Raw genomic sequence first — 16,926 nt, 5'->3', positions numbered from 1 at the left:
TAGATGGATGGATGGATAAACAGATGGATAGATGGATAAACAGATGGATAGATAGAGAGATGGGTGGATGGATAGATAAACAGATGGATGGAGAGACGGATAGATAAACAGACGGATGGATAGATGGATAGATAAACAGACAGATGGATGGAGAGATGGATAGATAAACAGACAGATGGATGGATGGATGGATAGATAGACAGATGGATGGAGAGACGGATAGATAGATAGACAGATAGACAGATGGATGGATGGATGGATGGATAGATAGACGGATGGATAGATGGATAAACAGATGAATAGATGGATGGATGGATAAACAGATGGATAGATGGATAAACAGATGGATAGATAGAGAGATGGGTGGATGGATAGATAAACAGATGGATGGAGAGACGGATAGATAAACAGACGGATGGATAGATGGATAGATAAACAGACAGATGGATGGAGAGATGGATAGATAAACAGACAGATGGATGGATGGATGGATAGATAGAGAGATGGGTGGATGGATAGATAAACAGATGGATGGAGAGACGGATAGATAAACAGACGGATGGATGGATGGGTAGGTAGATGGATGGAAAAACAGATGGATAGATAGATAGATAGATGGGTGGATAGATGGGTGGATAGATAGATAGATAGATAGATAGATAGATAGATAGATAGATAGATAGATAGATAGATAGATGGGTGGATGGAGAGACGGATAGATAAACAGACAGCTGGATGGAGAGATGGATGGGTAGGTAGGTAGATGGATAGATAGATAGGTGGGTGGGTGGATAGATAGATAGAGAGATGGATGGATGGGTGGATGGATAGATAAACAGACAGATGGATGGAGAGACGGATGGGTAGATGGATGGATAGAGAGGTGGATGGATGGATGGGTGGATGGATGGAGAGACGGATAGATAAACAGATGGATGGGTAGGTAGGTGGATAGATAGATAGATAGATAGATAGATAGATAGATAGATAGATAGATAGATAGATAGATGGGTGGATGGATAGATAGATAGATAGATAGATAGATAGATAGATAGATAGGTGGATGGATAGATAAACAGAGATGGATGGATGGAGAGACGGATAGATAAACAGACAGCTTGATGGAGAGATGGATGGGTAGGTAGGTAGATGGATAGATAGATAGGTGGGTGGGTGGATAGATAGATAGAGAGATGGATGGATGGGTGGATGGATAGATAAACAGACAGATGGATGGAGAGACGGATGGGTAGATGGATGGATAGAGAGGTGGATGGATGGATAGATAGATGGATGGATGGATAAACAGATAGATAGATAGATAGATAGATAGATAGATAGATAGATAGATAGATAGATAGATGGGTAGGTAGGTAGATGGACAGATAGACATATGGGTGGGTGGGTGGATAGATAGATGGGTGGATGGATAGATAGATAGATAGATAGATAGATAGATAGATAGATAGATAGATAGATGGGTAGATAGATGGATAGAGAGGTGGATGGATGGATGGATAAACAAATGAATAGATGGATGGATAGATAGATAGATGGATGGATGGGTAGGTAGGTAGATGGGTGGTTGGATAGAGAGATGGATGGATGGGTAGGTAGGTAGGTAGATGGATAGATAGATGGGTGGGTAGATAGAGAGATAGATGGATTGATGGATAGATAGAGTGATAGATGATAGAGAGATGGAAAAATGGATGAATGGATGGACATAGATGGATAGATAAACGGATGGATGATAAAATGTTAAATGATGTTCTAAGATGTTAAAATGCGGCGTTCCCATTCAGCGTGGGATGTAAAAACACATTATACACATCTTATTCACACCTTATACACCCCCCTTATAGACACCTTATAGACACCTTATAGACACCTTATAGACACCTTATAGACACCTTATTCACACCTTATTCACGCCTTATTCACGCCTTATACACACCTTATTCACACCTTATACACACCTTATTCACACCTTATTCACACCTTATTCACACCTTATACACACCTTATTCACACCTTATACACACCTTATTCACACCTTATACACATCTTATTCACACCTTATACACATCTTATACACACATTATATACACCTTATTCACACCTTATACACCCCCCTTATACACACCTTATTCACACCTTATACACCCCCCTTATACACACCTTATTCACACCTTATACACATCTTATACACACCTTATTCACACCTTATACACCCCCCTTATACACACCTTATTCACATCTTATACACATCTTATACACATACACACTTTATACACCCCCCTTATACACACCTTATACACACCTTATTCACACCTTATACACATCTTATACACACATTATATACACATTATATACACCTTATTCACACCTTATACACCCCCCTTATTCACACCTTATACACCCCCCTTATTCACACCTTATACACCCCCCTTATACACACCTTATTCACATCTTATACACATCTTATTCACATCTTATACACCTTATACACACCTTATACACATCTTATTCACACCTTATACACCCCCCTTATACACATCTTATTCACACCTTATACACCCCCCTTATACACATCTTATTCACACCTTATACACCCCCCTTATACACACCTTATTCACACCTTATACACCCCCCTTATACACATCTTATTCACACCTTATACACCCCCCTTATACACACCTTATTCACACCTTATACACCCCCCTTATGCACACCTTATTCACACCTTATTCACACCTTATACACATCTTATACACACATTATACACACCTTATTCACACATTATACACCCCCCTTATTCACACCTTATACACCCCCCTTATGCACACCTTATGCACATCTTATACACACATTATACACACATTATTCACACCTTATACACCCCCTTATTCACACCTTATTCACACCTTATACACATCTTATACACACATTATACACACATTATATACACCTTATTCACACCTTATACACCCCCCCCTTATGCACACCTTATGCACACATTATATACACCTTATTCACACCTTATACACCCCCCTTATTCACACCTTATACACCCCCCCCCCTTATGCACACCTTATACACACCTTATACACACATTATATACACCTTATTCACACCTTATACACCCCCCTTATGCACACCTTATACACACCTTATACACCCCCCTTATTCACACCTTATACACCCCCCTTATGCACACCTTATGCACACATTATATACACCTTATTCACACCTTATACACACCTTATTCACACCTTATACACACCTTATTCACACCTTATTCACACCTTATACACACCTTATTCACACCTTATACACACCTTATTCACACATTATATACACCTTATTCACACCTTATACACCCCCCTTATACACCCCCCTTATACACCCCCCTTATGCACACCTTATGCACACATTATACACACATTATTCACACCTTATACACCCCCTTATACACCCCCTTATACACACCTTATTCACACCTTATACACCCCCCTTATACACACCTTATTCACATCTTATACACATCTTATACACATCTTATACACCTTATACACACCTTATTCACACCTTATACACCCCCCTTATACACACCTTATTCACACCTTATACACATCTTATTCACACCTTATACACATCTTATACACACATTATATACACCTTATTCACACCTTATACACCCCCCTTATTCACACCTTATTCACACCTTATACACATCTTATACACACATTATACACACATTATATACACCTTATTCACACCTTATACACCCCCCTTATTCACACCTTATACACCCCCCTTATTCACACCTTATACACCCCCCTTATGCACACCTTATGCACACCTTATGCACACATTATATACACCTTATTCACACCTTATACACCCCCCTTATGCACACCTTATGCACATCTTATACACACATTATACACACATTATTCACACCTTATACACCCCCTTATTCACACCTTATACACATCTTATACACACATTATATACACCTTATTCACACCTTATACACCCCCCTTATTCACACCTTATACACCCCCCTTATGCACACCTTATGCACACATTATATACACCTTATTCACACCTTATACACCCCCCTTATTCACACCTTATACACCCCCCTTATGCACATCTTATACACACATTATACACACCTTATTCACACCTTATACACCCCCCTTATGCACACCTTATTCACACCTTATACACCCCCCTTATACACACCTTATTCACACCTTATACACCCCCCTTATACACACCTTATACACATCTTATTCACACCTTATACACCCCCCTTATACACACCTTATACACCCCCCTTATTCACACCTTATACACCCCCCTTATGCACACCTTATTCACACCTTATACACCCCCCTTATACACACCTTATTCACCCCCCTTATACACACCTTATATACCCCCCTTATACACACCTTATTCACACCTTATACACCCCCCTTATACACACCTTATTCACACCTTATACACCCCCCTTATACACACCTTATACACCCCCCTTATACACACCTTATACACCCCCCTTATACACACCTTATACACACCTTATACACCCCCCTTATACACATCTTATACACACCTTATACACCCCCCTTATACACATCTTATTCACACCTTATACAGACATTTAAATGTTTTTAAGGTACTTTCTCTGCAGTTCCTTTATTCCTCTGTTTGATTTGCTCTGATGCTGTTTTGTGTAATTGCTGAGTCCACTGCAGTCCGCTAGAGGGCGCCACACTCTCACAAAGCGCTGTGTGTGAGTGAAGTCTCTGTGAGGTGTTTAATGAGCTGAGAGCTGATCATATCTGCTTTATTAAGAAGTGACCGCTCTGTGGAGAGTGAAAGGACAGTCATGGGTCAGTTATTATTTCTTCACTTGACCTTTCTCTATTAAAGTGCTCCACATTTACTGTCCTTAATTTAGCAGGATATAAAAAGTTAACACACCCTGGGTTAGAGTGAGTCTGATTTAATATAAGGTTCTAAAATGAAATGTAAATACCTGTCATTTTCTCTCTCTCTCTCTCTCTTGCTCTCTCGCTCTCTCTATTTTTCTCTTTCCCACTTTCTCTCCTTTCTCCACTTTCTTTCATCTTCCTCTCTTTCTCTTGATATTCTCTCTCCCACTTTCTCTCATCTTCCTCTCTGTCTTTCTCTTCATCTCTCTCTCTCTCTTTTTGTTGTCTTTCTCATGTTCTATTCTTTCTCTACTTTCTCTCATCTTCCCCTCTGTTTATCTCTTTCTCTCACTCTGACTCATTTTATTTCTCTCTTTTTTCTCTCACACTCTCTTTTTTCTCCACTGTTTATCTCTTACTTTCTCTCTCTCTCTCTCTCTCTCTCTCTCTCTCATTTTGTTCTCTTTCTCATGTTCTATTCTTTCTCTCATCTTTCCCTCTGTTTATCTTTCTCTCACTCTGACTCATTTTATTTCTCTCTTTTTTTCTCTTTCTCACGCTCTTTTTTCTCCACTGTCTCTTCTCTTTTTTTTATCTCTTTCTCTTACTGTCTTACTCTCTCTCTCTCTCTCTCTCTCTCCCATATTTCTCTCTCTCTCTCTGTCTCATTTCTCTCTCTCACACACACACACACACACACACTCAATTTGTTTCTTTCTGACTTTTTTTCCCTGTATTTGTCTCCACTTTCCTTTCTCATTTCCTCTTTGTGTCTTTTTTTTGCTTTTTGCTTTTTGTCCCTCTCTCTCTGTTTCTTTTTTTTGCTCTCTCTCTCTCTCTCTCTCTGCAGCAGGAGCACTGGTTCGAGAAAGCACTTAGGGAAAAGAAAGGATTCGTGATTAAAAAAATGAAGGAAGACGGTGCGTGCCTCTTCAGAGCTGTCGGTACGTAACCTGTTGTAAAAAAAAAAAAAAAAAACGCACCACCTACATGACATCACTTCCTCCTCACCTTCCTGTCTGCTTTCTCATATATACACACACACACACACACACACCAACATATTACTTTCCATCTTGAAGGAGCATCACTTACAGCAGGTGATTATTAAACTCCTCATGGAGGCGCTGCAGTACCGCTCTCACACACCAGACGGCGCTTCACGTCTGAGGGAAAGTTCCATTCACTTGAATCCTGCGAGTAATACAGCTACTGTTTATCAAAAGTACACTCCCCTTCAAATTAATAAATAAATAAAACCCGTTTTTTTTTCTTTCTAAAATAACAATCTGTCCTTTGTTGAACCGGAGTAAATAACCTTGGATGGATTTCCAGCTTTAGCAGTGTGTGGTGTGATGTAATGAAACATTGCTTACCAAATGAATAACGGAGTTTTTCCCCTTGGCCTTGTTTTCCATATTAAGCTACAAACATGTGGTCAGAGGCATCATCGGTTCTGCACAGATATGAGTGGAATGACAGGAGGGGTTTTTTGTTTTTGGTGAAACTCACTACTACACACTTTCTGTTTTTCCCCGCAGAATATTTTCCCCCAGCTGGCGATCTGTGTCATAGCAGATGAACTACTTTTAATCATTTTTGCTCTTTCTATAGTTCACTCTTTCCTCTACATTCAATCCCGTTTCTTCTCATGTGGTTTCTCTTGCTTTATAAAACCACAGTGCAAACGTTTGTACACCCTTAGGACAAACAGAATCAGCAGGACATTTGGAGGGGTTCTGTGTGGGAACTTGGGGAATACAGCACATAGGGTCATGCATTTACAGAAAAATCAACAACAGCAGGGTGGTAACGTTGATTGTTTTGCTTTTTTTTCTCCTCCAATTGAATTTTATTCATTACTAAATGACATCTTGAGCTTTTATCCGTTTAGAATTACCTGTAAAATTGTGGTATGTCCCTGACCCAAGGTTAGAACGACTCTTGAGCTCGATCAGTGTTTCTAGGATTTCTTGATTTTTTAAAAAAATTTTATTTATTTTTTATTTATTTATGTTTTTCGGAGAAATTGATATAAAATCATTAGCAGCTAAGCAATTTTTCTGAATTATCGCAAATTTCCGGCAGATTTCGTCACAACACACATTTCAGCCAAAGTTGTCTTCCATTTAGATGAGTGAATTTGGAAAAATCTGCAGCAAAATAATAAAAAAATAAATAAATCTAAATCTTGGAGAGACGGATTAGTAAAAGATGGATGGATGGATTGATCGGTGGATAGATAGATAGATAGACAGACAGACAGACGGATGGATGACTGGATGGATGTATGACTGGATGGATAGTTGATAGATGGCTGGATGGATAGTTAGAACGATGGATGGTTAGAACAATGGATGGATGGTTAGAATGATGGATGGATAGTTAGAATGATGGATGGATGGATAGTTAGAACAATGGATGGATGGATGGTTAGAATGATGGATGGATGGATATTTAGAACGATGGATGGATGGATAGATAGAATGCAGCTCATGTTACAGACTCTGTCAATGGTGGAAATTCTTCTTTCTCTTACGAAGCACTAACACTGGAGACTCCTTCCCTAAATATTATATCAGCATTTATTATACCAATTATATGTTTTTCTTTTTTCTCCTGTTCCAGCCAACAGTTTTCAGCTGCACTTTGCTATAAAACATTATTTAAAATGACATGAGAAACTGATCGAAATCAAACTACGAATAAAGTAACGAGTAAAGCAGGGCATGCTAACTTTCTCACTCCACCATCTACATGCATCTTGCGTCCCACTTCCAAACCTCACGTCTGTCCTTCTGCACCAGTTTTCACTGACCTCGGCTCCTCCCTGCCTCTCTGAAGATGAGGTTAATGGCATTGACCTACATGTCGTCTCTCTTTGTTGCTGAAATTCCCAGCAGGGACGACCGTGTCGCATTCCCCGAATCCGACCTCCTGCTTTTCTCCTCCTGTCTGTTGTTCCCTCAGTTCCCTCTGAAGCACACAGAGTGTAAAAATGGACATGTTTCTATTCTTTTATTGCTGGTAACAAGTGTGCATGGGGGTCTCACTTACCGGCATTACTCACCACAGCCTCTGCGGTTGTGTGTGTGTGTGTGTGTGTGGCGCCATGTAGGCCCACATTTCTCAGAATGGCAACGGTGTTAGGTTTTTTCTTTTTTTCTTGCTGGGCTTTAAACACACATTCATAAACATCAGAAATTCCCAGAGAAGATATAGCACTTTCAGAAGGTCAGATTAGACTATTGCCACATTTGCCTGACCACATTGCCTTTTTTTTTTTGGTCTTATTTTTAATTAAGGAGCATGTTTTTATCATCTAAAGCAACATGCCGAGTCCTAGCTAGCGTCCGCTATCTGTCTCGCACCATAAAACCCTAGATCTAAGCTCTAGTTTCAGTTTATTTGTTTGTTTGTTTGTTTGTTTGTTTATCTATTAGCAGCACTGCAGAGTGAATTCACGGTGATGTTTGTCTTCATTGTAGTTTTAAAGGCAGAATATCATTGTGTTTGGGAGTACAGCAAGACTGCATCTAATTTTTTTTATTTATTTATTTTATTTATTTATTTATTTATTTATTTATTTATCAATCAATCAGCACTGCAGAGTAAATTTGTGCTGATGTTAAGAATGTTTGTCTTTGTTGTAGTTTTAAAGGCAGAATATCACTGTGTTTGGCAGTACAGCAGTTTATTTATTTAACTTAACACTAATTTTATTTATTTATTTGTCTTACAATAGTCATAGTTTTGGCCTAACGTTACTTCGAATTCATTTCTCTTAGCAGGTCATTTCTTAGCTTCATATAATGGGAGCTGGGTGAAGGGAAGGGGGCGTGGCCTGATCTGCATAAAGACATCGTGACAAAGAAATATTGTAAAATGGGCAAAAAGTGAACTATGGCTTATATCTCACTAGAGCTTGAAATTTTAATCATAGTAGTTAGAATCCATCTGCGATTCCTGATGTTAGAATCAGAGTTTGTTGTTTATAATTTATTAGCATGGAGCTGATATATAAAATGCATAATAATTTACATAATTCTCCAGTCGAGTTGCCAAACTTGAAGCACGAAATAAAGCCATTTTTATCAGAATATTCCGTGTGCTTAGGGCTAGAGATATTCCTTCAGGATAAATAACAAATTTTACGAATTGAAAAAATATTTTAATCCTTCAAAAAAAGATTTTGTATGTGAGGTAATTATCCTCAGCACACCCCTTTGCCTTCAGGATGCTGCTGACTTCTGTCTTTTTCTTCGTTATATCTTCTCATTTGTAACGTCCATGTTGTCTTCAATCTTCTTTGTTTGTTTTTTTTTTGTTTTTGTTTTTTTTACCCTAAGTGTTGTATTCCTCAAGATCCCACACACTGTTCCAGCAATTTTAACGTTATGAAGAAGCAAAGAGCGAGGCTGATTTCTCTGTAGCCCAGGCTGTAGAGTCAAGCATCCTCTTACAGCCTGGGCTCTCATCCTTAACACAGTCGCTCGTGTAATTAGCGTGATGAGACGGATCATTTACTCAATTACTGCGCAAATGGTAGATCATTTGAAAGTTCCAAATAAGAATATAAACTGCATAAAGGCTTTATTCTCAGTGTTTCTGACGCCATTGTGGTAGTGTTGTATGAAATAAAAGGCTTATGGTTTAGGCCATGCATACTATATTGCCAAAAGTTTTGGGACACCTCTCCAAATCATTGAATTCAGGTGTTGGGCTCGGCCGCTTAGTTCCAGTGGAAGGAACTCTTAATGCTTCACCTTACCAAGACATTTTGGACAGTTTCATGCTCCCTACTTTGTGGGAATAGTTTGGGGATGACCCCTTCCTGTTCCAACATGACTGCGCACCAGTGCACAAAGCAAGCACCATAAAGACATGGATGACGAGTTTGGTGTGGAGGAACTTGACTGTCCTGCACAGAGTCCTGACCTCAAACCGATAGAACAACTTGTGGGGTGAATTAGAGCAGAGACTGTAGGGCAGGCCTTCTCCTACAATATCAGTGCTTTACTTCACAAATGCACTTCTACAGGAATGGTCTAAAATTCCCATAAACACTCTCCTAAACCTTGTGGAAAGCCTTCCCAGAAGAGTTGAAGCTGTTATAGCTGCAAAGGGCAGGACAACTCCATATTACATTCATGTGCATGTAAAGGCAGACGTCCCAAAACCTTTGGCAATATAGTGTATTTATCATGAAGCACTAGAAAGATATGGATATCGTTGTCGTGTTGTGCTCCTAGCATGCATTTCTTGACACTGTTAGTGTATAGATAGCCACCGAATTACTAGTGTTGAACCTTCAACAATCCATTCTCTTCAGCCACACTTTTTCTTTTGCATCTAAATCTAAATTTTTAGTATACAGCATCCTTTATTCATCAGTGAGGTCTGGGTGGCATCGCTAAGCCACCATGTTTCTTTTTCCCAATATGTTGGATTGAGAGATAGAGAGATAGATAGATAGACAGATAGAAAATGGGATGCGGGGTGCAAACGTTTGTCCTTGTACACCATGTCCATGGAGTATCGTTCTCAGAAGCAGTGTCCAGTTTGCTCCGTGCCGAGCTGCAGGAGATTACGTAATGGCGTGTGGACGGCCACCTCAGACAGCAGCAGCGGTTGATTGTGTACTCAGGTATTTGCATGTCGCTTTAAGAGCGAGGTGACATTTGGGTCGCTTGCGTCAGGATGCCTCGACCTAACCTGCCCTACTGGGCAACCCCGGTAAATAAAAGCTTTTAAATGTGATTATGAGCGCTTTTTCCACAGTTACGCTCGGAATAATGCGTTTGTTTGAAGAAGATTGGAAACGATGACGCCGGGCCAGCTTTCTCGCTTTTAATGCCGTCAGATGGACGGGTCATTCCTTCTCCTGCCTCAGGTTTCTCGGCAGGGTTGAGGATGGTAGTCATTTCATTTTGCCTCCTTTATATTACACACACACACCGAGAGCAGGTGTAACTTTGTGTGTGATAGTGAAAAAGTCTATGCGAGGTTTCAGTTTTGCTGTAACACCGAAAAACCCGCTTGCGGTTTCGACGCTGGTTTATTCGGCTCAAGCGCAGGCTCAGGTGTGAAAACAAGCATCTTTTTTAAGAAGCTTCAAGCCCTCTATAAGAAATAGGCTTCCTTTAGTAAGAACTTCCATCCTAAAGACAGTTTAAGGTTGTTAGGTGGCTGCTTTCGCGAACGCTCTCGGCACACTGTTATGTAAATCGGGTTACTGGTGGAACGTGAACTGGCGTTTTCTGAGACGTGGGAAACGGTGTCAGGTGTGCAGACCAGCCCTCGCTCCCAGCACTCTCCTTTCAGCTGTGCAGGATGGATGTTCTTTCTTTCTTTCTTTCTTTCTTTCTGTCTTTCTGTCTTTCTGTCTTTCTTTCTTTCTGTCTTTGTCTTTCTTTCTTTCTTTCTTTCTTGTTCCTTTAATTTAGCTTGAGCTCTGCCAGGGATGGGATGATGTGTATGATGTGACTGTTTTTCAAATATAAAACATCATCAATATACGTTTCGTCTGAATAGTCGCACCTAACAAAAGCATCACGTCGGATTATCAAGCATTTTTCTGGATTTATTCATCATCATAAAGATTATTAGGAGGCAAGGAGCAAGGCTGAGGCTGATTTCTCTCTAGCCCAGGCTGTAGAGTCAAGACTCCTCTTAGTGACTCTTGTGTATGAGATGATTACAAATTAACACACACGTTTAATGAGATTTGATCTCCATTCTGGTCTTCAGTCCCATCCTTAACACGTCATTGACATTTACGTGAAATACAGTCGCTAGTGTAATCAGCGTGACGAGACGGATTATTAAAGGTACAAACAAAAACATCAATATGTTTCCGAGGTCATAGCGGCAATGCTATATGGAATAAAAGACTTATGGTTTAGGCCACGCCCACTTCTGGAATAAATTAGAATATATCTATTCTGAAGCACTGCACAGATACGGGTATCATCGTCGTGTTGCACTCCTAGCATGCGTTTCTTGACACTGCTAGCCACCGAATGACTAGTGTTGGACCTCAAACAATCCATCCTCTTCAGCCACGCTTTTTTTTTTCTGGATCAGATTAGTAGAAATGACCAGCAGCCGAGTGTAAGATGAACTGTAACACTCAGGAATGCACAAGTTCTTTCGCGAATAGGACCCGTCCAGGTCCGCCGGATTTAATTCGCACCCGGTGTCCAAGCACCTGTTCCTAATCAGCCGGCGTCTGTTACCCGATGCGCTAAAATGCCTTTCAGATGCGTCCCAGATATCGCCGCCGTAATCGGATGTCTTTTATCCCTCCAGCTTCCCGTTAACACGTGTTTTCCAACACCATGTCCTGAACTCGTTTACCTTCGCCCGCTATACAGCCACCAAGCAAACCTGAGCAGCGTCCCGATTCGAACCGATCCCGTCCGCGTATTTAAGTATCTTCCGAGCAATCCTACCTGCGCCGCTCTATCCGATCAATCCGAGCAGGCGCACAGCGGGATATCAGATAGGAATCAGACAGACTTTCACTCAGGGATGAAGTTACAGAAAATAACTTAATCCACATAAAATGCACAATCAGCGTCTTTAAGGGAGCAACACTACACGTGTTTTTTTTTTTGTAATTAATCACTTCGATGTTCTTCTGTAATGGAAGGAACTGGATCTCCAGCCGGCCATTTTCTGCTCAGCTTCCTAGCAGGACTCGGCACAATGGCATGAAAATATCCGTGTGTGTGTGTCTGTGTGTGTGTGTGTGTGTGTGTGGCCGCCGTGTCCATCACAAGTAGTTCTTCGCTTCCAGCAGCCAGACGTTCTGTTTCTGATAGAGGTTTTGTAAACAGTATTGAAATGTGCTGAGCTTCGTAAACATTCATGGTCAGCGCTTTAGTTTCTGGAAAAACCCGTCGGAAATCTCCGAAGCTGATTTTGCCTACATGTACACTCTCCCGGCCACTTTATTAGGAACACCTGCACGTTGCCTTAAAACGAATCCAGGTCATGAGCTCGAGTTAATCTTCACATCAGACATGAGAATTAAAAAGAACAGGTCTGATCTCTGTTATGTGGCATGGTTGATGCTAAGGCTGGTTTGAGTATTTTCGTTTTGAAAATTTTCCGTGGGTGGAAACGTCATGTTGATGCCGAGAAGGATATAGTAACTCATTTCAGCACTCTTTACAGCCGGGGTGAACTGAAAAGCATCCCAGCATGCACAAAGCATTGCACAAACCTTGAAGTGGATGAGCTACAACAGTAGATCAGCACATCAGATAAGTTGTTACATTTTATACATCTTTGACCAGAACAGGAATCTGTGGCTCTCTGAGGCTTTTGTGGCGTACTAATAAACCCAAGCACTGCATTTAACCAGAAGTGTGTGTTTATTGATTACATCCTTTTAGTTTGCAGCGTGGTTTATTCATTGCTTGCAGGGGTCTAAAGGAAAAAGCATTTCTACACAGGTTTTCTTCAAAATCCCGGCTATAGCGAGTGTCTAACTTTTTATATTTTCCTGTAACTAGATGTGATGAATTCTGGACGGGAGTAGGTGAGTTGTAAAAAGATGGAAATCTGATGAAGCTCTATATCAGTTTGAAACTCTCCAAATATTTAGAGAGATTGAATCTGTACATTCAGTAAAAACTTCCTCATAACGAACGTAAACATCGGAACACAGGAACATTTACTCAACGGCAAGTCACGGAAATGCAAGGGACTTTTCTCTTCTTGTTGTTATTTTTCTTTCCCTTTAGATTTCTGATTAAATCAGCTGTGTTTATTTCCTTCTGAGAATCTAGGGCAGGCTCGGTCGCACTCGGCTCACCTGGGCCTCAGGTATGACTGGAATGCAGAGCGACACTCAACAGGAGGTTGTGGCTTGACCCATCTCACCCATTCACACGCACGCACACACACACACACACACACGCAAACACTCCAGACTTGGGCGTGCTGTCCTCCGTATGAAAATTTCCATCGTATGCAAACAACATTCCACAAGACACATTCCACTCAGTCTGCCTCTGCTGTTTTGACGCGAGGGCAGGTGCCGTGACCTGGTGTAAGTTGAGGGCAGATGCAGGGAGGAGGAGGATGAGGAGGTGGAGGCTGGGGTTTCTCTCTGGCTTCTTCACTCTAGCCGTGACTCATTTGTTGTGAGAAGTGGGAAGTTTCCGAACTCTCTAAGTGGAAGCCGGGTTTGTAATTCCCTCTCGGGGGAAAAAAAGTTTCCTCCACGTGCCCGAACTTCTCGGAGTCGGAATCCCACGAGTTATTCCATCTTAGCTTTGATTCCATACTTGTAGGGAAAAAGTAGCTAGAAAGCGTTAGTTTGGTTCTATTGTTTTAATATTTAACAGAAAGTTGTTTGAATAATTTCTTGTCTTTGGTTCACGCTTTCATCATTTTTTCCAGAGTAAGAATGAATATCAATCCTACACGTATTCCAGGAAGATATATTACTTTTTATGGAAAAAACACGGCTATTTATGATGTCGTAACGTTGTTTGAAAGGGTAAACCTTCAGCTGTTTAACTTCTATGTGGAAGAATACACTGAGGTTTTTTTTTTTCTTCCTCTTCTCCTCCAACTTTAATGAATCGAACCTCTGAGGTGGGAAGTAAGGAAGTTGTGAATGTGACCTTATTAAGTGTCTCAATTCATTCCTCTTTACCAATAAAAAATTAAAAAATCCCCTCGTCTACTTCCTCTCACAACCCAGAAGTGCAGAAACACCTACATCTGGCCTACAAGTAGCCAAAACAAGAGGAGGAACAGGATTTAACCCACGCTTGCAATAATGCTCAACAAGCATGATGGGACGTCTTTGATGGATCTCTGCACAAACTGAAGCTTAGTAACTAGTAACTTAGACGTTACGTTATTGTATTAAACCCTCAGACCTAAATCTCAGGCTGCAAATCAGATGTTCCTCACCGATTTAGTGCCCAGGTTACGAAACCGAAGTCTGCTTTTGTTTTGGAAAATCCTTTCATATTTGAGATGTTTACAGCTTTAGGGTTCAGAGAGCAGATTCTATCGCTATAAATATCCCTTGCCTCAAAGGTGCCCATTTTAGATCATAGATTTGTGAAGCTCTGTGTTCTAAATTGGGCGAAAGAAAGAAAAACAAGAGCGAGTGCACAGAAGTGCAGTTAATACAGCAATAAAGCCAGGAATGAAGGATAGGAACGAAGCGATCTTCGAGCCAGAGACCTGTTTTTAACATCAGTCCCAGGGGATCTGATGTCCAGCGAGGTCTCTAGCTGTTTGCGTCCGACATTTTCATACTCAAATCCGTCTCTTTGCGAATGACGTAGTGCGCTCCTTTGATGTCATGCGCCAGAGGTTTGTCGTAAAGCACCTCATTTTCTTTGGTACCTTTTTTTAAGTGGCTGAATTACACAAATCAGATCCTTTTAGTGCAGTCACCTTTTCGCTGTTTACGATTAGAACATGTTGACTTAGAGACAGTGTATCGATGTTATAATATAAAATGAAACACTTAAGTGTGATTGGTTGTGCTTTGTTTCTTTGATGCCAGAGCAGTATGACGAGTTACAGGTTTTATTTATTTATTTATTTATTTATTACAGATTAATTAACATTTTTATTCATTAAGTGTTGTGGAATGCCCTGGACACAAGTTACAGTGGAACCTCGGCATACGAATTTCCTTCCTTAAGGATTGAAATCTTGCGAGAAATTTTTAACAGCATATGAAACATTTTCGGCATGAGAACGAATCGAACGGAAGAAAAGTTGCGCGCACGTCTGCGAGTTCTGTTCAAAACTTGTTTGCGTCAGTGGAAAGCCAAACGAAGCGAACCGAAACAAGTTTGCGAATTTTTTAGTCGGAGAAAGCTGTTTGGAGTCAACCCACTATACCGACGTTGCTTTGGGCATCTGTTTTAAAGGCTAGATGATTTTTCGGGCGTTCTTTTGTTGACAGATCAGTGGTGTGGGTGATCTGTTCTATTTTTAGCCCAAGCTTGGTGGCACGACTTCCTGTGAGGAGCCTTGACATGGAATCCTTGGCTTTGTAGCAATACGCTTCGTATTGATAATATTGCTCATATTTTTGGGTGGCTGGAATGGATTATCTGCATATACATTATTTCTTATGTGAAAATTCACTTCGCAGTACTAAGTACGAATTAAATTCATACGTCGAGGTTCCGCTGTACTTCCTATTATCACTTACGCTACTGTAAAAAGCTCCGTTCCTGCACTTTCTCTTGAGAGGAAACTCGCCGTCCGTCCTTTCTTCAGAAGAATTATTTTTGTCTCCAGTGTTACAGAAAGCCTCACTTGGGGTAAACACAAGCATCTCTTTGTTCACAAACACATTTTTACTCTGTTCATTATTAAACTTTGAGTATGTACGGATCCTGCTGTTCAGGTTCATCTATTAGAACCGAATGTACTAATAACTAATTAAGACCAGTCAGATGGAGATTTCCACAGCACTTTGATTTGTAAGCATTTTAAAGTAATTACGTTTTTGTGGTATCACTAACCGACGTCTTGTTTTTCTTTCTTGTATATGTACTGATGAAGCTCAGACTCGCTGAGTCATTTCGATGATTACGTTGAGGATTTTTTTTGATGCATCTCATCCCCACATCCGTGACCCCGTTTGGTTCTGAGGAACTTTGAGTGTTCGAGTTACAGGAAAAAGATGCTTTTAGATCTGTAATTTTACACCTGTATTTTTTTTTTTTTTTTTACAATCGTATTTCGTTTTTAATCCCTTGGAATAGGGATGTAACCAGATACCGTAATGTTTGTACCAGTCGAAGGTCCGAAGTTCCGGTTCTTGTTCACGTTTGACCTGAATACTTCATACTTGCCTCCTTCATGATGATGATATTATTTTGCAGCACACTCACGTGAGCGAGATTAAAAACAGCTCCGCACACTAAGTATTAGCTGCTAATTATAACCTGGAGTGACGTAGCTGATATAGAGAAAC

The 16,926-nt window shown here is 40.5% G+C and overlaps 1 protein-coding gene across 1 annotated transcript in view; it reads left to right on the top strand.

Annotated features, from left to right (window-relative positions):
- The window catches only part of otud5a (OTU deubiquitinase 5a), a 50,596-nt gene that overhangs the window by 9,926 nt on the left and 23,744 nt on the right, over nt 1–16,926 (top strand). The window contains exon 2 of the mRNA XM_058389334.1: nt 5,803–5,896. Coding sequence (XP_058245317.1) covers nt 5,803–5,896 — 94 coding nt within the window. The remainder of the gene's footprint in view (nt 1–5,802; nt 5,897–16,926) is intronic.

The sequence above is a fragment of the Hemibagrus wyckioides genome, linkage group LG05 (assembly GCF_019097595.1).
Source record: "Hemibagrus wyckioides isolate EC202008001 linkage group LG05, SWU_Hwy_1.0, whole genome shotgun sequence".
Lineage (NCBI taxonomy): Eukaryota > Metazoa > Chordata > Actinopteri > Siluriformes > Bagridae > Hemibagrus > Hemibagrus wyckioides.
Note: the sequence above shows the minus strand (reverse complement) of the source record. Positions and strands in the feature narration are given on the sequence as shown.